This window comes from Eublepharis macularius, chromosome 13, assembly GCF_028583425.1.
Source record: "Eublepharis macularius isolate TG4126 chromosome 13, MPM_Emac_v1.0, whole genome shotgun sequence".
Lineage (NCBI taxonomy): Eukaryota > Metazoa > Chordata > Lepidosauria > Squamata > Eublepharidae > Eublepharis > Eublepharis macularius.
Window position 1 is genome coordinate 3,403,290 of NC_072802.1, and position 21,266 is coordinate 3,424,555.

Sequence of the window (21,266 nt, forward strand, 5' to 3'; positions counted from 1 at the left end):
CCTTTGCCTTGAGCCCCCAAATTTTGTTCCTGGGGGGGTGAGCACAGGAATATACAGGTAGGGGGAACTGGCTGAAAACACCTGAAGCTGAGAGTCGCTCTTCCAGAACAAATGTTCAGCTTTCTCAAACTTGCACACTTCTTTTAGAACTCAAAGTTCCCTTTTTACAAAATGTACTATTGCATATGTACAGAACAGCTCATACTCTTGTTCCATTTTGTAGAAGGAAATAAAGAGGGGACTGTGGTTTGAAATGCAAAGCAGCCATATGTCCTTATTTGATATTTTATGTTAGACATTTATTCCCTACCTTTCCCCTGAAAGGGTGGCTTGCAAAACACACGTATCTGACCACGTGCATAAAAACAATTCATCAATTGACAATTCATCAAATGATACCACATAACTACACAGCTCTAAACATCTGGCAGAAAAAATTCAAAACATTATCAAAAGATCCTAGAAAATTAAACAGATTTGCACCTCTTCTACAAATCAGCATTGAAAGATCTTTCAATTACTCTGGTAGAATTCGGAATTTTGAAGAGCTTCAGACCAGGTAGATTCTTAGATGAGTTCAGAAAGGTCATCATGGCCACTTAGGATTGCTCGTGTGAAGTCTACATGCAGGATTCATGCTATTTTCTTCACTGAAGCTATTTCCAAGTTGGAAATGATCATAGGTGATGAGTCTTTTAAAAAAATCCAAATATTTAAATCAGAATGTTTTGATGTCTACTATCCCACTAGCATCAGGATTTAGCAGGTTGTTTTCCTTTTAAGTGAGAATGTGGCTGCCAACTCTACTCTCTCCAAAAGCTACTCTGTGACCCCCTCATTAACCAACAACCGTAAAAAGCGTGGCCTCGCACTGGACGGCAAACTCAAGCACGAGGACACAAATCTGGCTTCCAGCACCATGTAAGAGAAATCACTTCCCTCTCTAGCATTGTCTAATTTCTATTCTCTATGTTATGTTCACTTTTCCTTCTCTTCAAATATGTCCACTTTTCCTTCTCTTTTCCTGCCCCCCTTTAGTTTAAGACCTGGAATGGACAAGGAAGTACTTGGGATTCTGGTGTCCTATAAAATCAGAGTCAACTTGATGGTATCTAGAGGAGGGTAAGTATCTTTATATATGTACTAGCTTGATACTTGTGTTTCGCTACAGTATTTAACTACTTTAAATCCAGTTATAATACTTATATTTTTACCTCATAACACAGTTCCGTATCTGACCCATCAGAGAGAGGGGGGTGCAAGCAGGCTAGAGCCTGCCAGCCACACAGGAAAGCCAGGCCCCACAGGGAAACTGGCAACCCTAGAGAACTTTGAGGGGAAGGCTGGGAGGTGCATTTGACTTCAGGACACATTCAATGACTCCCAATAGCAACTGCAGAATGTTTAGAATGTGGGAGGTGAGAACCAACCAGGCTGCATATGCAAATGTACTCTGTACAGCCCGGAAAACCCACAACAACCAAATGTACTCTGTGTTCCAACTGTCTCTGAGGGGGATGAGGTGTGGAATGTTGTGAGGCCCAACCAGGCCGCATATGCAAATGGCCTTGAAAGGTTGGCCCAATCAAGGAAGAGTGGCCAAGCTGGCAGTGGGCGGGGGCCAAGCAGGCAGCAGCCTGCTATCCACACGGGGAAGCTGTATCCCTTTGGGAAAACACATGTTATCCCTTTTTACCCCCCTAGGGGGTGAATTTTTTAAAATCCCTTCTTAGTTGTTGTTTACATCATGAAAGCAATATTCTCCCCAAATTTCATGTTTCTAGGTACAGGGTTTGGGCTGGGCTGGGCATTGATGAGTGAGTCAGGACACACACACACACACACACTATACATACAGAGAGAGAAAGAGTGTGTGTATGACATGACAGACAGGACAAGAAAGGACAATAATTTCCTGAGAGTAACATTCTGCCTTGCTTTATAAAAGAGTAGACAAATGATTCATTATCTTTCATCTAGGGGTGTTTTTGGTAAATTCTATTCATTAATACTGAACTAGAGGAAAAAAATGGTAATCCCTGATTACTGAATTGATTTTTTAGTTCACTTCAGTAATACAGAGCAAATTTGGTCAAACTTGGCCATTGTTTCCTATGGGAAACTCAATTTGGGGCATTCTGGTGGTCTGGGGGTGGTCATATTTTGACTAAACATCACCAATTTTTCAGGAAACCTATTACTAACTGTCTTATAAAGACCTCCCAAGTTTCATAAAGACTGGACCCCAGGGGCCAAATTTATAGGCCCCCCAAAGAAGGTGTCTCCAGCCACTCTCCATTATTCCTTAAGGGGAAAATTATTTGGGAGCTATCCAGAGGGCTGGGGGTGGCATGTTGGAAGAAAAATCAACCACATTTGCAGGAGACCTACTTCTGACTGTCCTCTGAAGGCTTCCCAAGTTTCAGGAAGATTGGACCATGGAGTCCAATTCTGTGGGCCCCTCAACAAGCTGCCATGGCCAGCTCCTCCATTTGTTCCTATTCAGGGGGGCCCTGGGGGAGGCATTTTCCCACTGAATCAAGCCAAAATTGGTGGGGGCATTTCTATAACTCCCCTCTAACAACCCCCCAAGTATCAGACCGATTGGACTTTGGGGGGCCATGTTATGGCCCTCCAAACCAGGTCCCCCTATCCTCGCCTATAAAAGGGCATAGCTTTAGGTTGCTGCTGCTAATCTCCTATTTTGTGCTTGCTGCTGCTGATCTCCATTATTTCCTATGGGGGGAAAATGAAGAGGCAGGCTTCCTTTGCCAGGGGTGGCATTTTGCATGCAAAATGCCCCCCAACCCTCAGGGGCCCTTCTCCCACCTTACCTCCCACCCCCCACCAAGGCTTAGCCTGCTCCCATTTGGGGGGGGGCATTTCATGGCCTCCCCAAGTAGGTGCTCTTTTCTCTACTACTTATAGCTGGGGGAGGCTTGTCTTGCCAGGAGTGGCATTTTGCATGCAAAATGCCCCCCAACACTCAGGGGTCCTTCTCCCACCTTTCCTCCCACCCCCACCAAGGCTCAGCCAGCTCCCACTTGGGGGGGCATTTCATGGCCTCCCCAAGTAGGTGCTCTCAGCCCCCAAAGTCCACCCCCTACAGCCCCACACATACCCAATACCCCCCCAGCTGCCACACAGACCCAAATTCCCACATTAGCCCCTCACAGACCCAAATCCACCCCCACCTGCCCCTCACCCATAACCCCAGGAACAGACTTGCCAGCCCTCTCCCTTTGTTCCCTATGCTGGGAACTTCTAAACTCTCTTTCACTGGGCAATTCTGCACAGCCCAGGGGTGCCACAATGGTGGGCACACTTCTGAGTGCCAGCTTGTCCCTGGGAAAGAGCACCTGAACCACAGACACCCTCCCTCAAATTCCCCCACCACCTACAGAGATGGCTGGCCAGCCAGCCCTATTGTTCCCTATGATGGGAACCAACTGCACAACAAAGAATAAAACACGAACAACACAAAATAAAGTTTTTAAAAAATTATTTTCTCCCTTTCAAAGTACAAGTAGGCAAAGCATTATGACACATTACACCAGCAGTCCCCCACACAGAAAAATTAACACAACTCACTTAACATCAGAGAATCACAAAAACACAATTCCTATCAAAAACACTTTATTTCTTGAACAGCTTTGGCCCCCCAAAGTCCAATCGGTCTGAAACTTGGGGGGTTGTTAGAGGGGAGTTAGAGGAAGGCCCCCACCAATTTTGGCTTGATTTGGTGGGAAAATGCCTCCCACTTTCCCATGGGCTTTTTCCCATTGAAAAGCAAGCAAAATGCTGTCCCGGATCGCCCCAAATCGCCCCAAATCGATTCGGGGCATGCCGATTTGGGTTCCCCAAATCACCCCAATCAGGGTGATTCGGGATTTTTTTGGGTTTCATTAACCCGAACTGCACACCCCTAGTAGCCAGCCTGGTGGTACCCCATGTGGCCCTGCCTAATGCAGGGCGTCCCACCACATCCTGAAGGTCATTAGGTGGTCACGAGTGCACAATAAGTGAGAGGTATACATGCTGTGACAGAGAGCTGGTCCAGATGTCTGACATAAAGTGCACAATTCTCCCAGCGGCGTGAGACAACTGTGTCCTTGACAACTGTGTAAAGTGAGTGCACTAGGGTCATGCTCAGTGTGGTGCAAGCAAGGGGTGTGTACCAAGGACAGACTACTTGGAGCAGCCCACAGATGTCGAAATCCTCAACTGTAGAAAAAAGCTGTCCCTCTATGGCGATCATCTCTGCAGTCGTCCAAGTGATGAGGCTCAATGCCGTCTGGATCCCGCCTCTTGGCAAACTAGTGCCACGCTCACCAAATATCTCAGGCAGAGATGCTTCGGGTCGCTTCTCTACAGGAAACCTGGAGTGGAGAGCACGAGAGAGAGTAATGGGACAGCCACCCTGCTTGCTTGCTGGTGGCTGTGCACTGCCAGTCTCTCTCTGTTCCTGATGAAGCTCCTGGTGGTGTTTCTTCATGTACTTCCTGAGGCTGGACGTCAAGAGATAAGCCACATCTTTCCCTTGACTAATCCATCAGTTCACTGGAAATGCTGCCAGGTGTTGAAGGAGAAGAGGTGCCTGTGCTTCCCGGCAGCTGCAGGCATCCAAGGTGGCGCCTCCTGTGAGGTGCTTGGGCAAGATACACTGTCTCTAGGATGGGCAGGAAAAGACTGCTGAAGGCAAAGGGGTTGAGACGTAGGGGTCACCACTTCCACAATTTCTACTTCTTCCTTCACCATTATCTCCTTCTGCCTTGCCCTGAAAGGCCTGTTGCTGGTCTCAGAGGAAACTGGGGAAGGCTCGCTGACGATGGGCCTCTTCTGCCAGGTCCTCCAACATCCTCTGGGTCTGTAGGGTGAGCACAAGGGATGGAAAACCCATGTCAACCCAAGCCCACTGCAAAAGACACCTGCTGCTCCTGATGCTTCTTGGTCTCAACAGCTGGAGATGGAGGATCCTCAGCAGCAGGCCCCTGTGCAGGGCCAGCTCCTGCCTCAGGCACCTGTGGAGGTGGCGATTCAGCAGCCACCTCAGCAAACAGGGCCTTGCAGACCCTTTTGCTGCCATCAGAAGCCAGGCAGGTGAATGGCAGCTGCGCTGGTGAGGGCCTCCTCTACACAGGTAGGGGGAGAACCACAGCCTTCCCCCTCGCCTCCACCACTCTGGTATTAGCCCTTACCTTTCTCCAGTGGTCCAGGGAGTGGGGCAGTCCTGGGAATGTAGCTCCTGCTTTCTGATGCAGGGTCAGCTGACTTTTTTGATCACGGAGTGGAGGGGCTCATTTCTGTGCTCCCCAGTCTTTCTGGCCCTGCCTGCAAGCAGGACAGCTCCAACTGTGCTCTGCAAAGAGTGGCAATCCCAGCAGCAGAGAAAGATGGCAACAAGTGGCTGAGCCACCAGGAGGCTAGCTCCAGGGAAGGACAGGAGGGCTGGTGTTTTTTACCCTCTGCCCCCCTTTCCTCAAGCCATGGGGCTAAGGCACAGAGCATTCCAGCTGATGGTCCTAGGCATGACCTAGGCCTAAGGCTGCTAGTTCCCCCCTGGTGAGGCAATGGTGGGATACGGAGCTGACTGTGCTAGATATCTCTGGTACCCCAGCACAGCGCAGACTCCCAACAAGGGCCATAACCACTCAGTTTAGTGCTCCCCCCACCGCCCGTTGAAATGCCTGGGGTGTGGCTGCGTCTGCGCAGCCCAGCATGGAGCAGGAAAGGGACAAGTGAGACTACATCCAACTCCACAGGCTCAACTGGAGCAGGCCGCAAGCCAGAACCTGATTGGACATCTTGAATCTAGTAAGGTTATATAGACAAAAAACAGGGGCAGAGAAGCCTGGAGTAGGGGATCCCTACTTCCTTCTAACTTTAACTTTCATTTTCCCTTCTTTTAGTTTTGGCAGGAAGGAACAGCCTTCAGCAGATGTGGCGGCCAAAGCAGGCCTTGCTGCCCCAAGAGGCACTGGGAGCGCTGCATGTGACTTGGAGCTGCCTCACTCTCCGGCCTCCACCTCTTCCCAGGTGTCCCTAAGGGCCGAAGGGGAGAAAGCCCAGGATTTAGACTTGACAGGCGAAGAAGCGAAAGCAAATTTAATAGCACGGCTTGGAAGAGAAATTAAGAGAGAATTTAGGAAAGTTTTGAGAGAGCATTCCGAGGGTACCACAGCCTGTGGATCCTCAGATAGCCAGGAAAGGCACCCTAAAAGGAGGGTAACCTCTAAAGGGGAAAAGAGGGCTGATGTATCACATTCTCCCTCGCGGTCTAAGAGGAGGAGGATGGAGGAGAGCAAGGCCCGCAGAAACCACAGCCCACTCTTAGACTCTCAGAGGTCAGACTCCTCCTCAGATAGAGAAGAAAGTGAATTGTCAGAGGAGGAGGAGGAGGAGGAAACTATCCCTACGATGCATACCAGGCTCTTCTCAGGAACTTTATAACAGATTGCTCCCTAAAGTATTAAGAGTTCTGGAGATAACACACAAACCCAAAGGGAAGGAGGAACTGGAACCGGATCCGTACCTCAGAGGGATCAAAGAGAGCTCTTCCCAAGTCGGGGATGGCACCCTCAGTTATTCCCCTTCCAGCAGCCTTTTATAACTTAATAAAGGCAGAATGGGAAGCTCCAGCCAAGCCAAAATCCACCTATGCAATCTTTAATAAATTCTACTCATTGGTGCCAGAGGCGGCTAGAAAGATAAAACTGCCTCTGGTTGATGACCCAGTGGCCAGCCTGGAGTCTACTTCAGTGTTTTTGGTGGATGCAGAAGGCCTACCCAAGGATCCCTGTGAGAGGAAGATCGAACGAGCCCTTCACGGGGACTTTGAAGTGTCCGCCACTCCACTCGGAACACCAGTGGCAGGTTCACTCTTCACAAGGGCGGCATTTTCTTGGGCCTTGGATTTGGCCATAGCAGATAGTACTATCCCTAAAGAGGTAAAGGATGAGGTCAAGAAAATTGCCCTGCTGATGGCGTTTCACAGCAGACACTTCACTAGGGACACTGCAACCGTCTTCAAGGGCTACGGCCTTCAATGTGGCAGCTAGGTGTAATACGTGGCTCAGGAACTGGGAGGTCAATCCCTTGGCACAAACCAAGGTGGCAATACATAAATCAAATATTATTATTACTATTGCTATTATTAAGATAGAGAGAAGAAAAAGGTCCATTCCATCAAGAAAGAAGGATGGCAAACCAAAGAGGAGGTCCCAGCTGTTGGCAGGCCACAGTGATCGCTTGCCTCCAATGCTTCACCAGCTTGCCCGCCACACTGGGATGGAGAGGGGTGTCCATGAGAATATGGTGGAAATATGGTGTCCTGAAGGGCCTGAGAATCACCCTGTGAGGTCGGTGGGGCTGAGAGAGCTCCGAGAAGCTGTGACTGACCCAAAGTCACCCAGCTGGCTTCAAGCGGAGGACTGGGGAAACAAACTTGGTTCTCTGGCTCTCCAGATTACAGTCCAACCATTCTTAACCACTACACCAAACTCGCGTGCCCATGAAGCTGGCTTCCATGACTGGCCCATCCCTCGGGCTGACCCCCTTGCAGTTTCTTTAGTTCCCAGCCCTGTTGAAGGTGACTAGTAGAGTGGCAAGTATTAGTGAGTCTGGGCAGTTGGGTGAGGGCCCCGATTCTGATAAGCCTAAAGCCTCTCAGCATCTGGAACCAGAGGCTCTGGGAGGGGCCTTTCCACAGCAGAGAAGGGTCTTGCTGTGCTTAGTCTGTTGACCATGGCAAGGTCAGCTGCCCCAGCCTCATTTCCATTCTTTGTCAAGGCCAGCCAGGAGGAGACGGGGGTGGTGGTGGGTCCACATCTGTGATGGTGACTATCAAGGGGCATGGGAATGGGTTTGGCAAGGAAGGGCAGTGTGGCTATGTGGGGTGCTTGGCATGTGGTAGCTGGACCCTTGAACAGCTCCTATTTTGCTTCATGTTCTTTCCCCCCTCAGAGGCAATCTCTGTGACATTTCCAGTCATCCTTGAGCACCTGCATCTTCTGAGCCCGGAGGGGGTGGGCTGTCCTGGAGGGCCTGGGAATCTTCCGTTCCCCTGCACATATTGTGGCAAAGGGGCCCTCGCAACCAGCAGGCTCCATTTCTTCTGAGGTGGGGCAGGGAGGGACATTCACATCGGTGGTCTGGGGTCATCATGGCTCCTGCCACTGACCAGGTGGTGGTTGTGGCACTACTGCCCTAGCTCAGGAAGGCATGATCTCCTGTTGACTGTGGGGGGCAAGGAGGGGTGCCCAGGCCCCAAGCAGCGGGGCCTGCATCCCACACAGTGACTCCTGCTGACACTCCTGTTGTTCTATCTAGGTGGCAGCCATACTGATAGGGTCTGATAGCCATACTGATAGGCACCAGGGCGTTTACGAGCTTGCTAACAAGCTGCTGGCCACTGTGGGTAGGATAGAGTGGATCAAAGGTGGGCATCCCTTCTCAGCTCTCCTGATATCTGCATGGGAGCATCTCACTCCCTTAGACTTGCCATCAAAGTGAGATGACATCTCTTGCCCACAACAGTATAGTTGCTGGGGTCTCCAGTGGGGTCTCTGAAACCCCAGCCCTGTTGCTGGTAATGCTGGACCCTCGGTGGCAACTGGTGGTTCTCCTTAGGATAACAGCTGGCAGCGCTGCCATTTCACCAACAGTCCACGGTTGTTGCTGCCACTGGCTAAAGGATTGGGTTGCCCATGCTGGATTGTTTCCACACTAGTTGTTGAGTCTGCAGTTGCCAGACAACATTCCTGTCCATGAAGTATGAGTGCCCTTACATCAGAGGATCCTTTATGGTCAAGATGGACTGTTTCTGTTCTTTTGCTGTCTACTGTTTTCCAATTTGAGTGTTTTTGCTTTTATTCACTAGCATCCTGGGAGATCTCACTTCAAGGTAATGAATGATTGGTTGAGGCCTGCTGTATTTTATATGGAGAGCTGCAGAGCCTCACACATGAAATATATGTATTATATATTTATGGAAATATTCATTTATTAAAAATATTTGCTAACTTACTGTACTCTGCATAGAAATTTTTCAGCAGTTTTTCAATAAGCACTATAACAATCAATAAAAAACAATATAAAAGTTGAAACTGTTAACCCAATAGGGGACCCTCGTATGTACAAAAAAGGACTGATTCTGGAAAGAAAAGCTTCAATGCAGTGAAGTGGGGAGTAACATTACAAGTTTCCCCCAAAATAACTGGGTTGCACGCAAAGATTATATACTATTTAAGGCTATGTTGGAGGGTTACAGAAGAGGTAATAATTTTATGGTAATGGTTATGCACTCCTACACATTTCATTTCAATATAGGAGTTATACATAAACTACAAAGTCTTATTTTGTGTGTTTAATGCATCAACAGCAAACTCCTGCTTCATTGCTTTGAAGAAAAACAGGTTTCCCTTCACCTTATCCTCTGTACGAAATCACTATGCTTTATACTACAAAGTCTTGTTTGATCTTTATTTAGAGTCTCGCTTGACCTTTAGACAGTTCATGAAGAAAAACCAGCTTTTAGGTTGCTCAGTATATTCCTTCTACCCAGAAGCCTTTGCAGCTTCTATAGATCCAAACTCATATCCATCAGAACTACAAACCAGTACCAATACTGAGCAAAACAGCAGTTTAAAAGGCAAATACAGGCAATCATCCAAACAACAAAATTCAGATTAAACAATTTGAATATGCTTGAGCAAACTAAAACTCTCTAATTAGTGCCAGCAGGCATTCAAGTTAAGGATTAAGTTCTGGAGAGGGCCTCCCACAACCACCACGTGAGATTTCAATTGCCGGAGGTCGTTCTCTCTCTCTCTCTCTCTCTCTCTCTCTCTCTCTCTCTCTCTCTCTCTCTCTCTCTCTCTCTCTCTCTCTCTCTGTGTTAATATCTGGTTTCCATGCATGTGGAAGGGATCACAGAGGAGACCCATTTCTAATATCACTGTATGTTCTGATTGCATCTTCCCATATGAAAACGCTGCTAGGTTACTTTTACTTTTGGGTTACATTTCCCAAGTCCTAGATGCTGGTGGTGGGTCTCCGCCGGAAGTTATGTATTCCTAATACTACAGTCCTATCCACACTTCCTTGGGAGTTAATCTCCCTGAATTAACAGAATTTACTTTGAACAAATAGGCGATAGGATCATACAGTGACTTAAAGCTCCCCGTGTACCAATATATGCGTAGATGACGTCTGTTCACCTTCTTTTTTCCAGTGACATCAGCGTGGATCTGCCACTCGTTCTAATGCACCCCAAACCCACAGACAGTGAGTCAAGATGAGTTTTGCTGATTGAGTGAACATTATTTTATATTTATTTATTTACAAAGTTTATATACTGCCCGTCTCTTCCCATCAGGGCCACCAAAGCAGCTAAAATGTTCTTGCCACTGTATGGAAACGCCTGCCCTTGTCCTTGCCACTGACTGTACTAATCTCACACTATGTAATCCGCCTTGAGTCTCAGTGAGAAAGGCGGAATATAAATGACATAAATAAATATAAATAAATAAATAAAACTCTGTGAGGGTGAAGAAGGAGCTTTCTGTTTCCGGCCAGCGCCATTTTCACTACTAGAAATGGTGACCGGGGGGGGGGGGGGCTTGGAGCCCTTTTCTTTGGGTTCACGTTGCTTTCCCGGAACCAGCAAAAGGGGCCCAGAGCCCCCCTGCGACCACTTCCGCTGGCAAAAAAATGATGCAGGAGGGAAACCAGAAGCTCCTTCTCCCCACTCGCCATGACTTTTAGCCTTTCCTTTAGACATTCCTCATTTCTTTTTGAAAAGCTTCTTAGCTCTTTTCTTGTATTCTTTTTCAGTCTTATTTTAGTACTCTGTGATATCCCCCCCCCACAAAAAAGTGGGAAACTGTTTCTACCTTCCCACCAGCATGTCTGATTATCTGTTTTTAAGCAAGGCCTAATACATTTCAAGCACTCCAAAAATAGTTATATGTGACTGACCAGTATCTGCTTCTGTCGTTTTTCTTCTGCCGCTTTTTGATACTTGGATTACTGGATTTACAGATACAAGGTAAAAAAAAAAACATCCACAGACACTCTTTTCTAACCTATCATTTGCAAGCTGTTCAATAAACCAGTGGTGGGTTTGGAAAAAAATTATGATAATATGTATTTATGTAGCCCTTACCTGGTTATCCCTGGTGAGCCTGATCTTATCTGATCTCATCAGATCTCAGCAGGGTCAGCCTTGGTTAGTAATTGGATGGGAGAGCTCCAAGGAAGACCAGGGTTGGAGAGGCAGGCAATGGCAAACCACCTCTGTTAGTCTCTTGCTGTGGAAACCCTGCCAGGAGTCGCTATAAGTCAGCTGTGACTTAATGACACTCTCTACTGCTACTACTACTACTATGTAAAGATATTTTCCTCCAGAGTTAAACAGTGGTGGTAAGGAAATGGAATCTGAAGCATTCTGAACCGCCTTGTAGAAATTGGGTCCATTCTCTAATTTGATTCCTATAACATTCTTGAGTATATAAGTAGTTTCAGAAGGAAATTTAAAACATACGAGCTATGGTAACCTCATGGTTAACATTATCGTCTGCATTATCATTTATCAGTCCTCATTTTTCATTTTTGAAATCTGTCCCACAAACAATACAATCCTATGCAAAATTACTCCACTCTAAGCCCCTATGCAGAGTTAGGATAGCACCAAAAATCATTGGACAGCCTGACATTTTGGACTAGAGTTTCAAATCCTTGCTGAATGTTGAGTTTATGTGAATGTTGTTTTATGAGTGATTTTGACGTGTGATCCCCCTGAGGGCCACATGTTGTGCAGGACAGGATTTTTACCCTTGCCTTGCACTCCACTGGCAGAGAAAGAGACTCCTTTGCTTTCTCTTTGTGAAGTCTGCTGTGTTGTATGACTGGACATAAACTTCAGTTGAGCAAGTGCTTGACAAAATATTAAATATGTTTTTTATCCCAAAATTTGCTTTGAGTTCCAGAGCTCAACCTTATACATATGAAGCAATAACAAAAGGAAAGTCTTTGATCATGTCCAGAGTGCTTTCCCCTTCTCTTTCACTTATGAAATTAGGAGGCAGGACTTTTTTACTTCCGGCAGTTTTTAGCTTGCTCCTCCCACTGCCTTTCTAATTAAGTCATTCTCTGTGTTGCTATCAATAAGCCAACCCAGCTCCATCCCAGAATTTTTCCCAGTACAAGTTAGGTCTTTAAAAACCTGCAAGTCCAACCCTTGCAATGTATAATTAAATAAAAGCTTGCTCTGCCCATGTTTAGAATTCCTCTCTGCGCTAGACATGGGCACAAAAGGGGGGGGGAACGAACATGCTGTTTGTTGTTCGTTGCCATCAACGAACACGAACAAATGAACAGTAACGAACATGACCCATTAACGAACATGTTCGTTGTTCGTTGTTCGTGGGGGCCAGAATGGCCCCCTTTGGACTTAGAGAGCCCATATTTACAGGGAGTGTTCAGCAGGCTCTCCTCCAACCATCACCCAAGTTTAGTCAAGATTGCAATACGGATCTTGGAATTATACATTCCCAAATCTGACACCCCCAGGAAACTCCTATTCGATACAATTGGAGCCACCAGTTGACTTTGGTCCCATGTACAAGCAATGGTCTCAAAGGTGGGCTGCCTCCCCTCTAGGGGGCGGGGGGTTGGCAGCAGCCCTGGAACCAGAGGGAGGGGGTAGAGCCCTAGCCCAGCACTCTCAGAAACCTGACCAGATCAGGCACCGATAATAATCAGTGTGAGCCCTCAGCTGCGGTGCCCACTGAGCTTGGCCCCAGAGCCAGGCAACAGCCCTGGAACCAGAGGGAGTGGGTAGAGCCCTTGCCCAGCATTCCAAGATCAGATCAGGCACTGATAATAATCAGTGTGAGCCCTCAGTCAAGGTGCCTACTGAGCTTGGCCCCAGGACCCAGCAGCAGCCCTGGACCCAGAGGAGATAGATCCCTATCTCACCACACACAAAAAAAAATCAAGCTCCAATGCACTCTCCCTGTCTCTCTCCCAAAATGCTAGCAACAGCTCTCTCCCACTCCACTGCCTGCTGAAACTGAAAGCTAGAGTTTGCAGCATGCTTCCTTTTATAACAAGAGGTCCCATAGAGCAAAGCAGGAGGTCTGTGGTTGGCAGTCAGAACTACCTAACAGGGTTCGCAGGGATGAGATTGGAGTTCCCATGGCTACAGAACACCCCCTCCCTCCCCCTTGATCTCTGCTCCCCATGTAACCAATTTTGAGCTCCACACTTGGAAGGAAGACCTGCCTATCAAGCTGATTTGGGCTTTGATTGGGGTTTCCAGGGCAGCAGAAGGAGTGCAGACAGAGTTCAGGCAGTCCCTGCCTCATGAACGGCTTGTTCGTGAACAACTGATCGGGCTGTTCGTGGGTTTTTTTGTTCGTATTGCTGTTCATGCCCACCTCTAGTCTGTACCACTATGTCCCTATACTCCTGTGATTAGGGAGCATGACTTTTAGAAAAATGTTCCTTTTAAGAGGGGGAAAAACCCTTCTTTTTAACTCCATATATGAGCTGGTACTTCTTATGATTTATAAAATACTCCTCCCCCCTCAGAGGCAAAGGCCGTGTTTAATTGGCAAGTAAAGTCCGTTTCAACCAAATGTTTGTGCTTGAGCAGTCTTTTAATATGAAATACTCACAGGACTAGGAGTAGGATCTCAGATGATAGATTCATTTTTCTCGCTCATTGTATTCTGCAAACCATAGGACTTGAAACACAGATATGAAAATTATGATTGTAATATATATGAATGAGGCATAACAACCAAATAAATTGCCCATATTTTACATCAAAGAGTTTCTATTAGGTCTCTCCTGTGAAACTAGGCTCTTGTCCAGGTACAGGGGTCCAAGGGGGCTACCTCCCGCCTGCTGTTTCAAGTGCTGCTTACAGCCACTCAAACCCCTCGCAGGCCTCCTGGAAGAATGGCCCTTACCCCTCCTGTTGAGACTCACCAGTCTCTGGGTTCTTTTCCAACCTGGGGGACTCTGCACACACTGGGTCAGACACTCACAGACACAAGGCTTACATAAAGGGTGTTTATTACTTCAGAAGAATGTGTGCAAGTAGCAGGAAACACTCTACTCAGGCACAAGCAAAGGTCATTTAAAACAAATAAAGTTTGTCTATATTAACTATAGCTGACTAACATTTCTGAGGAAAACTTGAGGCTTACAGTCATTAACAAACTCCTTAAACTATACCAGGCAGGTCTGGTCGTCAGGCCTGGTACAGAGCAAAAAAATATCTCCCTCATCTGCTGGAAAAGTAGTCTCTCTCCCTCTCTGGGCTGAGAGGAGCCAACCTTTTCCTCTCAGATTCCTACCCAATCAGAGGTGCGTGCAATCCGCGTTGCTAGGCGGGAACTGGGATAAGACTCCCTTGTTTCTCAAGGCCCCCCCTCTCGGCAACAGGTTGCAGGTGCAGTTAATTAGCTGAGCCGGACATTCTGCTCCCAGGATGCTAAGCTAGAACTGGGCCTGTGGAAACTTAGAAGCCTGAACCAATACAGGCAATGGACTTAAAGGGGCTCTGCTAGACAGCTCTCAATTTTAAACCTCTTCCAGGGCCAGAAGTTATCGTATAGTAACGTCATGGTTATGAAGTGTGATCTTCACTAGACTTTTGCTTAACTAAAGATGGTTTCTTAATGGACAGAGAAGGCTAGCAAATGTTACTTCAACGGCTTTTCATGGCAAGTGGCTGCCCACAGATATTAACACGTCTGCTGCTTGGATGGGGCTATAAAGCAGGTTTGTAGGTGTAAAGCAGTCAGCAAAGGATAAAGAAGCACAGGTCTCCATTTTGCAGTTTGCTTTTAAAATAACAATGGAGAAATTTTATATTTTTTTTCTGCTGTGTATGTTTGAGGCCTACAAGCTCAATGCAGTATAGGGCCGATTCCAGACGACTAACCGGAAGGCACTTCATGCCACCATGTTCCGGATTGCGATGGAGAAAACGCGAAATATCACGTTTTCTCGCATGAGTTTGGTTAGTTGTCTGGAATCGGCCCAGGTGTCACATTTGTTGATTTATTGTGCATGTTGAAGATTTGAAACATGATTATATAACATACTCTTTTTTTTTCTGTGCCTCACCCTGTTTCTCGGCTTCTGCTTTTTTTCCTTACAAGGAGGTAATTATTTGTTTTTGTATTCCCTCCTCAAACTCTGTGGATTTGAAATTGCTATGGACTTCTCCTCAGGAGCAGTGGGGCAATTTTTATTAAATTTATTTCCCCCTTGCCTCAAGAGCTTGACCCTCAAAGTGAATTTCCAGGGTGCTCGGTGGGATTTTGAGAGTCTAAACAGTCCTACTGAGGCCTTAGGAGCAGAGGCATGACATTTCCAGAAATTTCGGAGCAATGGGGGGAATTTTTGAGAGTGTGAAAAGTGAAATATATCCAATATTTGTTTTCTTTTTCAATAATTTTATCTCTACACTTCCTTTTTAAATATCCAGATTTTTCTACAGAGGATAACTTCCTCACCCCCTCTCCTGCTGCAGGCCTCAAACAGATAATAAATGCTGCTCCCAGGAGAGCTCCTAGGTACAACAGAAGGGGTAATCTGCAACAGGAGGAGGGAATCAGTGAAAATCCCCCCTTCCGGTGGATCCACGACTGTGAATTGGTAGCAACAGGGGTATACTTTCCCATTTCATTGTAACAGCTAAACTACAGTTATTGTGTAAGGTTATATCACAGACACAATATCAAGGTATTGTCTGAAAGACTGGCATTTCAGATTGAGGAAGATTGGCTATTTGTAGTGATACTTTTGCAAGTTTCTTTGCTGCCAAATCCTCCCAAATCAGATCTGGACTCCAGTTTTGGGATGGGTCAGATAGTAGACCTGTCTAGAGCACCGTGTAGTACTTTTATGGACAGCTTCGACCTGGTGTCCTGGAGTGATATGACATGTTCCTGGGTGCTATGAAAGCAGCCCACATAGCTCCTCGAGCCTTGATAATCCTTGCTGGTGATGATTCTCTTTCTGAGGGAGGTCCCCAGAGCAATGAAAGAGACTGTTCACCTGTAATAAAGAGGTCATCTCTAGATAAGAGAGAGACAGGCACTTACATGGTTTTGAATCTGAGGGAAGTGATTGAAGAGTAGTTAAAAGCAAGGCAAGGAGCCAGGTAAGCCCCACCCAGGTAAGTCTGGGGTTTAATGATAATTCATTAAACCACATTGACACTTAACAGTAAGGCTTCAGGACAGGCATGGGACCGATATGGTCTGTCTTGTTATTTATGGTCTGTCTGATATTTATACACTTGGCTGTTGTGGGGGATGGTCTCCCTCAGTCATGCTTCCTTCCAAACACTGCTCGACGTATTGTCTGTCTTTGACATGGCCAGCCATTTCATTATGTTGCCTGGAAGCTGATGTTCATATAGATCCAAAGCCTTTGAACACCTGAAATCTTCTGTGTCTGGCTGGGTGCAAAGAATTATGCATGGAATTTCTGCATCTCCTTCTTGCACTGCCACTATACATAAAATTATGGAGAATTAATAAATATTAACAAATAACAAGACTCTGAACACATTCTTGTTTCATCGCTTCATTAGATTCGTGAAAGAGACTTTCAAGCAGAAATATAGCGCAACAAATAACATGCCAGGAAGCAGCTACCAAAAACACTTAAAATTATACAATTATTTGGAGTCTTTTTATTTGTTATGGCATGTTAATTTCCCACACTTGCTGCATTTTTTCTCTTTATACTGGTAATATGAACGTTTGTTTTTTGTGATCCTGTTTTGCTTTGTTCTATACTGCTTGCATTGAGGACCTTCTCCTGTTTTTTGTTATTTTCACCTCTCTCTAGCGCCAGTGCCTTTCTGTTATGCTTAAGTGATGGAGTGTGTGTTTGTGTGTGCTGAAGCTAGATACCACCTCTGCCAGTGTGGGTTCTATGGGGCTAAATCAGGAACAGTTAAAAACTTTTTAAAGGCATCAACATACTGAACAGTTTTAACAATGCCCTGACCTGAATAGACCAGACAAGTCCTATCTCATCAGATCCTGGAAGATAAGTAGGGTCGGCCTTGGTTAGTAGTTATATGGGAGATCTCCAAAGAAGACCAGGACTGCAGAGGTAGGCAATGGCAAACCACCTCTTTTAGTCTCTTGCCTCGAAAACCCAGTAGGTGGGGTCGCCATAACTCAGCTATAATTTGATGGCACTTTCCACCACCACATATAGCTAAATACGTAATTAGAACAGTAAACAGAAACTTGCCATAGATAGTATCTACAAATTCAAGTAGCTGATTTTTGCTTGCAATATTCGTGTGAGCCAAATGAACTTCAGTCTATCAAGTGCTAGATTCTTTCAATGCACTCTTCTTGTAAAGAGAAACAGACTGGATATCACAGAAACCAGACTACAAGTCTTCAGTTTTTAAAAAAGAGTTCTGCAATAACAACATGATAATAATATTTATGGACAGCGTAGACCTGAGGGCTGCCAAGGTGGAGGTGGTCAGCTATCAGTGCAACACCAGTGACATCAGTTTGTTCCCTAAAGGGGTTTGGCACAGGCTGGGGACTGGACAAAAGACCTGGCAGACCCCTCCAAGCACTGCTGACCCTGGGATACTGCATCCCTCGACTTGGGCTAGGTTTCCAGCTGCTATGTCTCTATTGATGCCTTCATGAAACATTATGTGTTTGGGCGTTTGTGCACATGGACCCATGTGCGCACGTGCACCAGCTGGGAATTCTGTGCATGGGGGCCTGGAAGCAGCTCTGAATCCCCAGCTCCTCTAGGGATGTCACCAGCTGCAGCACCTTGCATCGCCCAGGCCACTCCAGCACCCTGTCAGCCTCCCCATTCTCTGTGGCCCCACCCTACCTCTGTCTGAGGATGTGGAGTCCACCTGCTGGAGGCCTTGTCCACAGCCACTTGCCCCTGAGAGTCCCCAATACCCAAATTCTGGAGGAGGACTCACCTAATCTCCATGGTCCAAATCAAAGGCAGGAGTGTACAAAGATGCTCCATGATACGATGAAGGATCCTGGAGGGAAAACAGAGAACAACACGTGATTTGATTTGATTTATTTGATTTCCAGCCTGCCCTCCCTGCAAGCAGGCTCAGGGAGGGTTGTCATCATTTGTTGGGTCCTGCCCACGCCATGCAGGCCCACAGCCACGTTCCATTCCCGTAGCCACCTCCCCCCCCACCCCCCTCCACGCCCACAGCTGCAGTTCTGGTGGTGGCCTCACTACTGCTCACCTCCATCTCCTCCTGGCTCATCGCTGAGGCCGGGGGGGGGCAGGGGGGGCAGACTGGCTGAGGGCCTGAAGGAACTATCAGCAAGGGCAGTTGAAGGGCCCAAAATGACACCAGTGGCCTCATCCTCCAAGTTTATAATAATATTATAATAACATTTTATTTATATACCACCCTTCGGGACAACTTAATGCCTACTCAGAGCGGTTTACAAAGTATGTTATTTTTATCCCAACAACAACAATCACCCTGTGAGGTGGGTGGGGCTGAGAGAGCTCCAGAGAGCTGTGACTAGCCCAAAGTCACCCAGCTGGCTTCAAGTGGAGGAGTGGGGAATCAAACCCGGCCCTCCAGATTAGAGTCCCGCGCTCTTAAACACTACACCAAACCGGCTACACCAAACTGGCCCAGTTTGGGGCTGGGCCTGTGATTCCCACGGCGGCAGCCATCCCAGCCCCCTCTTCTGTCTTGGCAATTGATGGCACAGCAGCAGTGACCCCACTGAGTGGCCTGTCTGCAGGCAGGATTGAGCGAAGCAAACCTTGGTACCTCCGAATGGATTCACCATGGGAAAGAGTGGCATCATTTTGCAGAATCCCCCCATTGTCCATTCATGCAGGACACCTTGAGCCATGAGGGCATGCACGTGCCTTCAGGGTGGCCCAAGAAACCATTCCACTGCTTCAGGGCAGATGTTTCTGTCCATGTTGCATGGTTCAGGGCAGAGAGCCAATGTGCTGCCATGGACCAAAGGAGCATCACAGTGGTGTTGAACATCATGCATCCAAACACCATGGGGGCTGTGGACTGCACCCACATTGTGCTGATTGCCCCCCGAGAGGACCACAGGTCTATTGGAATTTTCACTGCTTCCACAGCCTAAAAATGCAGGACAGCCGTGACCACCAGGCATCTTTCAGACCGCATTGCCAAGTTAATTGTCAAGTAGCAATGTCTGGCCCCGACCTCCTGCTGGCTGCTGGGTTAGTTTGTCTGCCTGGAGTGGGGTGGGGGAGATAGGAGGGGACCTCTGACTCCTGTCCTCCTCCCCACAACAGGAGACCGGAGCGACACCTGACTCCTGTACCTGCCCACAACATATGCCAGAATGAGCCAGTGGACTGTGCTGCCTACAATGAGGCACACCTTTGGACCTGCATGGTCATCAAGTAGACATTCAGTCATCTGAATGTCCCACATATGTCCCCACCTGTTCTTCAGGTGTACATTTTCATACTTCAGGATTTAGGTGCAAAAAACTCCTACACATGGAAGATTAGCATGCCAAGAGTTAGAAGCATTTTCCTGCCATTTTCTATAGGCAGGGAAATTATTTGTATGGTGTATTCACTAATGTGAGCCCCTACCTTGTCATGCCGGACCTTGTGTTTTGGGAATATTTTGTAGGGGTCTGTGGACACTAATTTTTCCATTTGATGTCTCACCTTTTTAAAAATTATTTCCAGTGAGGAGGACATTGTTATTGAAGAATTTGCTCGCCAGAAGATCAAGGGAGAGACAGATGATGATGAAGAGAAGGAAGAAGAGGACAAAGAAGAAGAAGGCTAATTTGCAGTCGTCCTAGGCAATAACCTTTCAACAGTCTGCTATACTCAAAATTATGTGGGCAAAGATCTCTGAGGACATTGCCTTGTGAATTTCCACTCCATTTTTTAAAACAGCTGCAAAGCTTCATCATTTCTAGTAATGAAGACACAAAGTTATATATGTGGTAGAGCAGTTTCTATGTTTATATTTTCTCAAGCATTTATGACCTTCCATTTTTAGTTATTGATTGGCAGTGTGATTGGTTGTTTTTACCTAGCAAGAAAAGGATGCTCTGCAACATCTCCTCATTCCTGGCCTCTACAACCGGCTTCTTTATTTACTTAACATAGCATATTATAACTTTTTACTTTGCTGTTCCTCCAAGAATGATATAAGCATTTGCCTCCCTCATTTTATCCTCACAACAAACCCATGAGATACATTATTCTAAAAGAGAGAGTAATTGGTGGAAGGAGGTACAAATTTGAGTGGAGATCTGAATCTAGGAAACTAACTTCTGGGCACACAACCCTGGTCTGTTCAAAAATCAGACATCCAGGCTGTATCTCAGCCCCAGCTCAGAATTCACCTCGGAATTCAGCTTTCTAGGCCAACTGCCTCCTTAGCCTGAGCTGCTCCTCACACACTGTAATAGCAGTGGCCTACTTGACAGGGCTGCCCTTTGGAAAGAGCCGTTTGTTACTATTTTCAACTAGCTGAAAGCTAATATTACACATGACAAAATTTTGCCGAGCTTTGTTTAAAATACATTTATATTTTGATCTACCAGTCAAGTTGAACTTCAGGCCCAGTCTGAGCATGCTTACCTTAGGCAACAAAATGTTGCTTCAGCAAGACCTGAGTTATATAATATCCCAGAATTGTATGTTGGCATCGGAACAGAGATCCATCCTGCCCTTGATTCTGGCTCTAGCCAACCAGATACTCTAAAGAACCCACCAGAGGAGATGTTAACCGTCTGTTGTTTGTCCCACTTTATTTCTGCCAAGTTATAGCCTCTGAGAGGGGGGGCTCAACATAAATGCCAAGGATCTTCACCACAGGCACCAAGACATTTTATTAAGGTTGCAAATGAGTCCAATGAAGGGGACAGTTCATGATACATTAAATTGTTACAAGAAAAGTCAACCCAGACATGTTCATAAATAAAATTATGCAGTAGTCAGAAATGTTTCTGTCTAATATGTGCAAATCCTCTGAGGAGGATGGTTTTCCCACTTTTCATTTTGTCTTTACAAAAATTCTGATTAGACTGCCTGTGTGTTACACCAATTAGGAACAGTGGCCACTGTTGTTACCCAAATATATACATTTGCAGGGGCTGTAATGTGCAAAGTGTCCTTTACACATGTAAAACCTAACTCAAATAACCTGGAAAATTAAATTTTGGATCATCTGCCTATGTATACCA

General features: G+C 46.5%; 1 protein-coding gene across 1 annotated transcript in view; it reads left to right on the plus strand.

Moving 5' to 3' along the window:
• ARR3 (arrestin 3) overlaps positions 1-20,981 on the plus strand; it is a 39,512-nt gene extending 18,531 nt beyond the window's left edge. The window contains exons 9-14 of the mRNA XM_054996431.1: positions 784-921; positions 1,039-1,122; positions 8,879-8,902; positions 10,232-10,284; positions 13,125-13,137; positions 19,753-20,981. Of these exons, the coding sequence (XP_054852406.1) occupies positions 784-921; positions 1,039-1,122; positions 8,879-8,902; positions 10,232-10,284; positions 13,125-13,137; positions 19,753-19,855 (415 nt within the window). The 3' untranslated portion in view covers positions 19,856-20,981. The remainder of the gene's footprint in view (positions 1-783; positions 922-1,038; positions 1,123-8,878; positions 8,903-10,231; positions 10,285-13,124; positions 13,138-19,752) is intronic.
• The last annotated feature ends 285 nt before the right edge of the window (positions 20,982-21,266 follow it).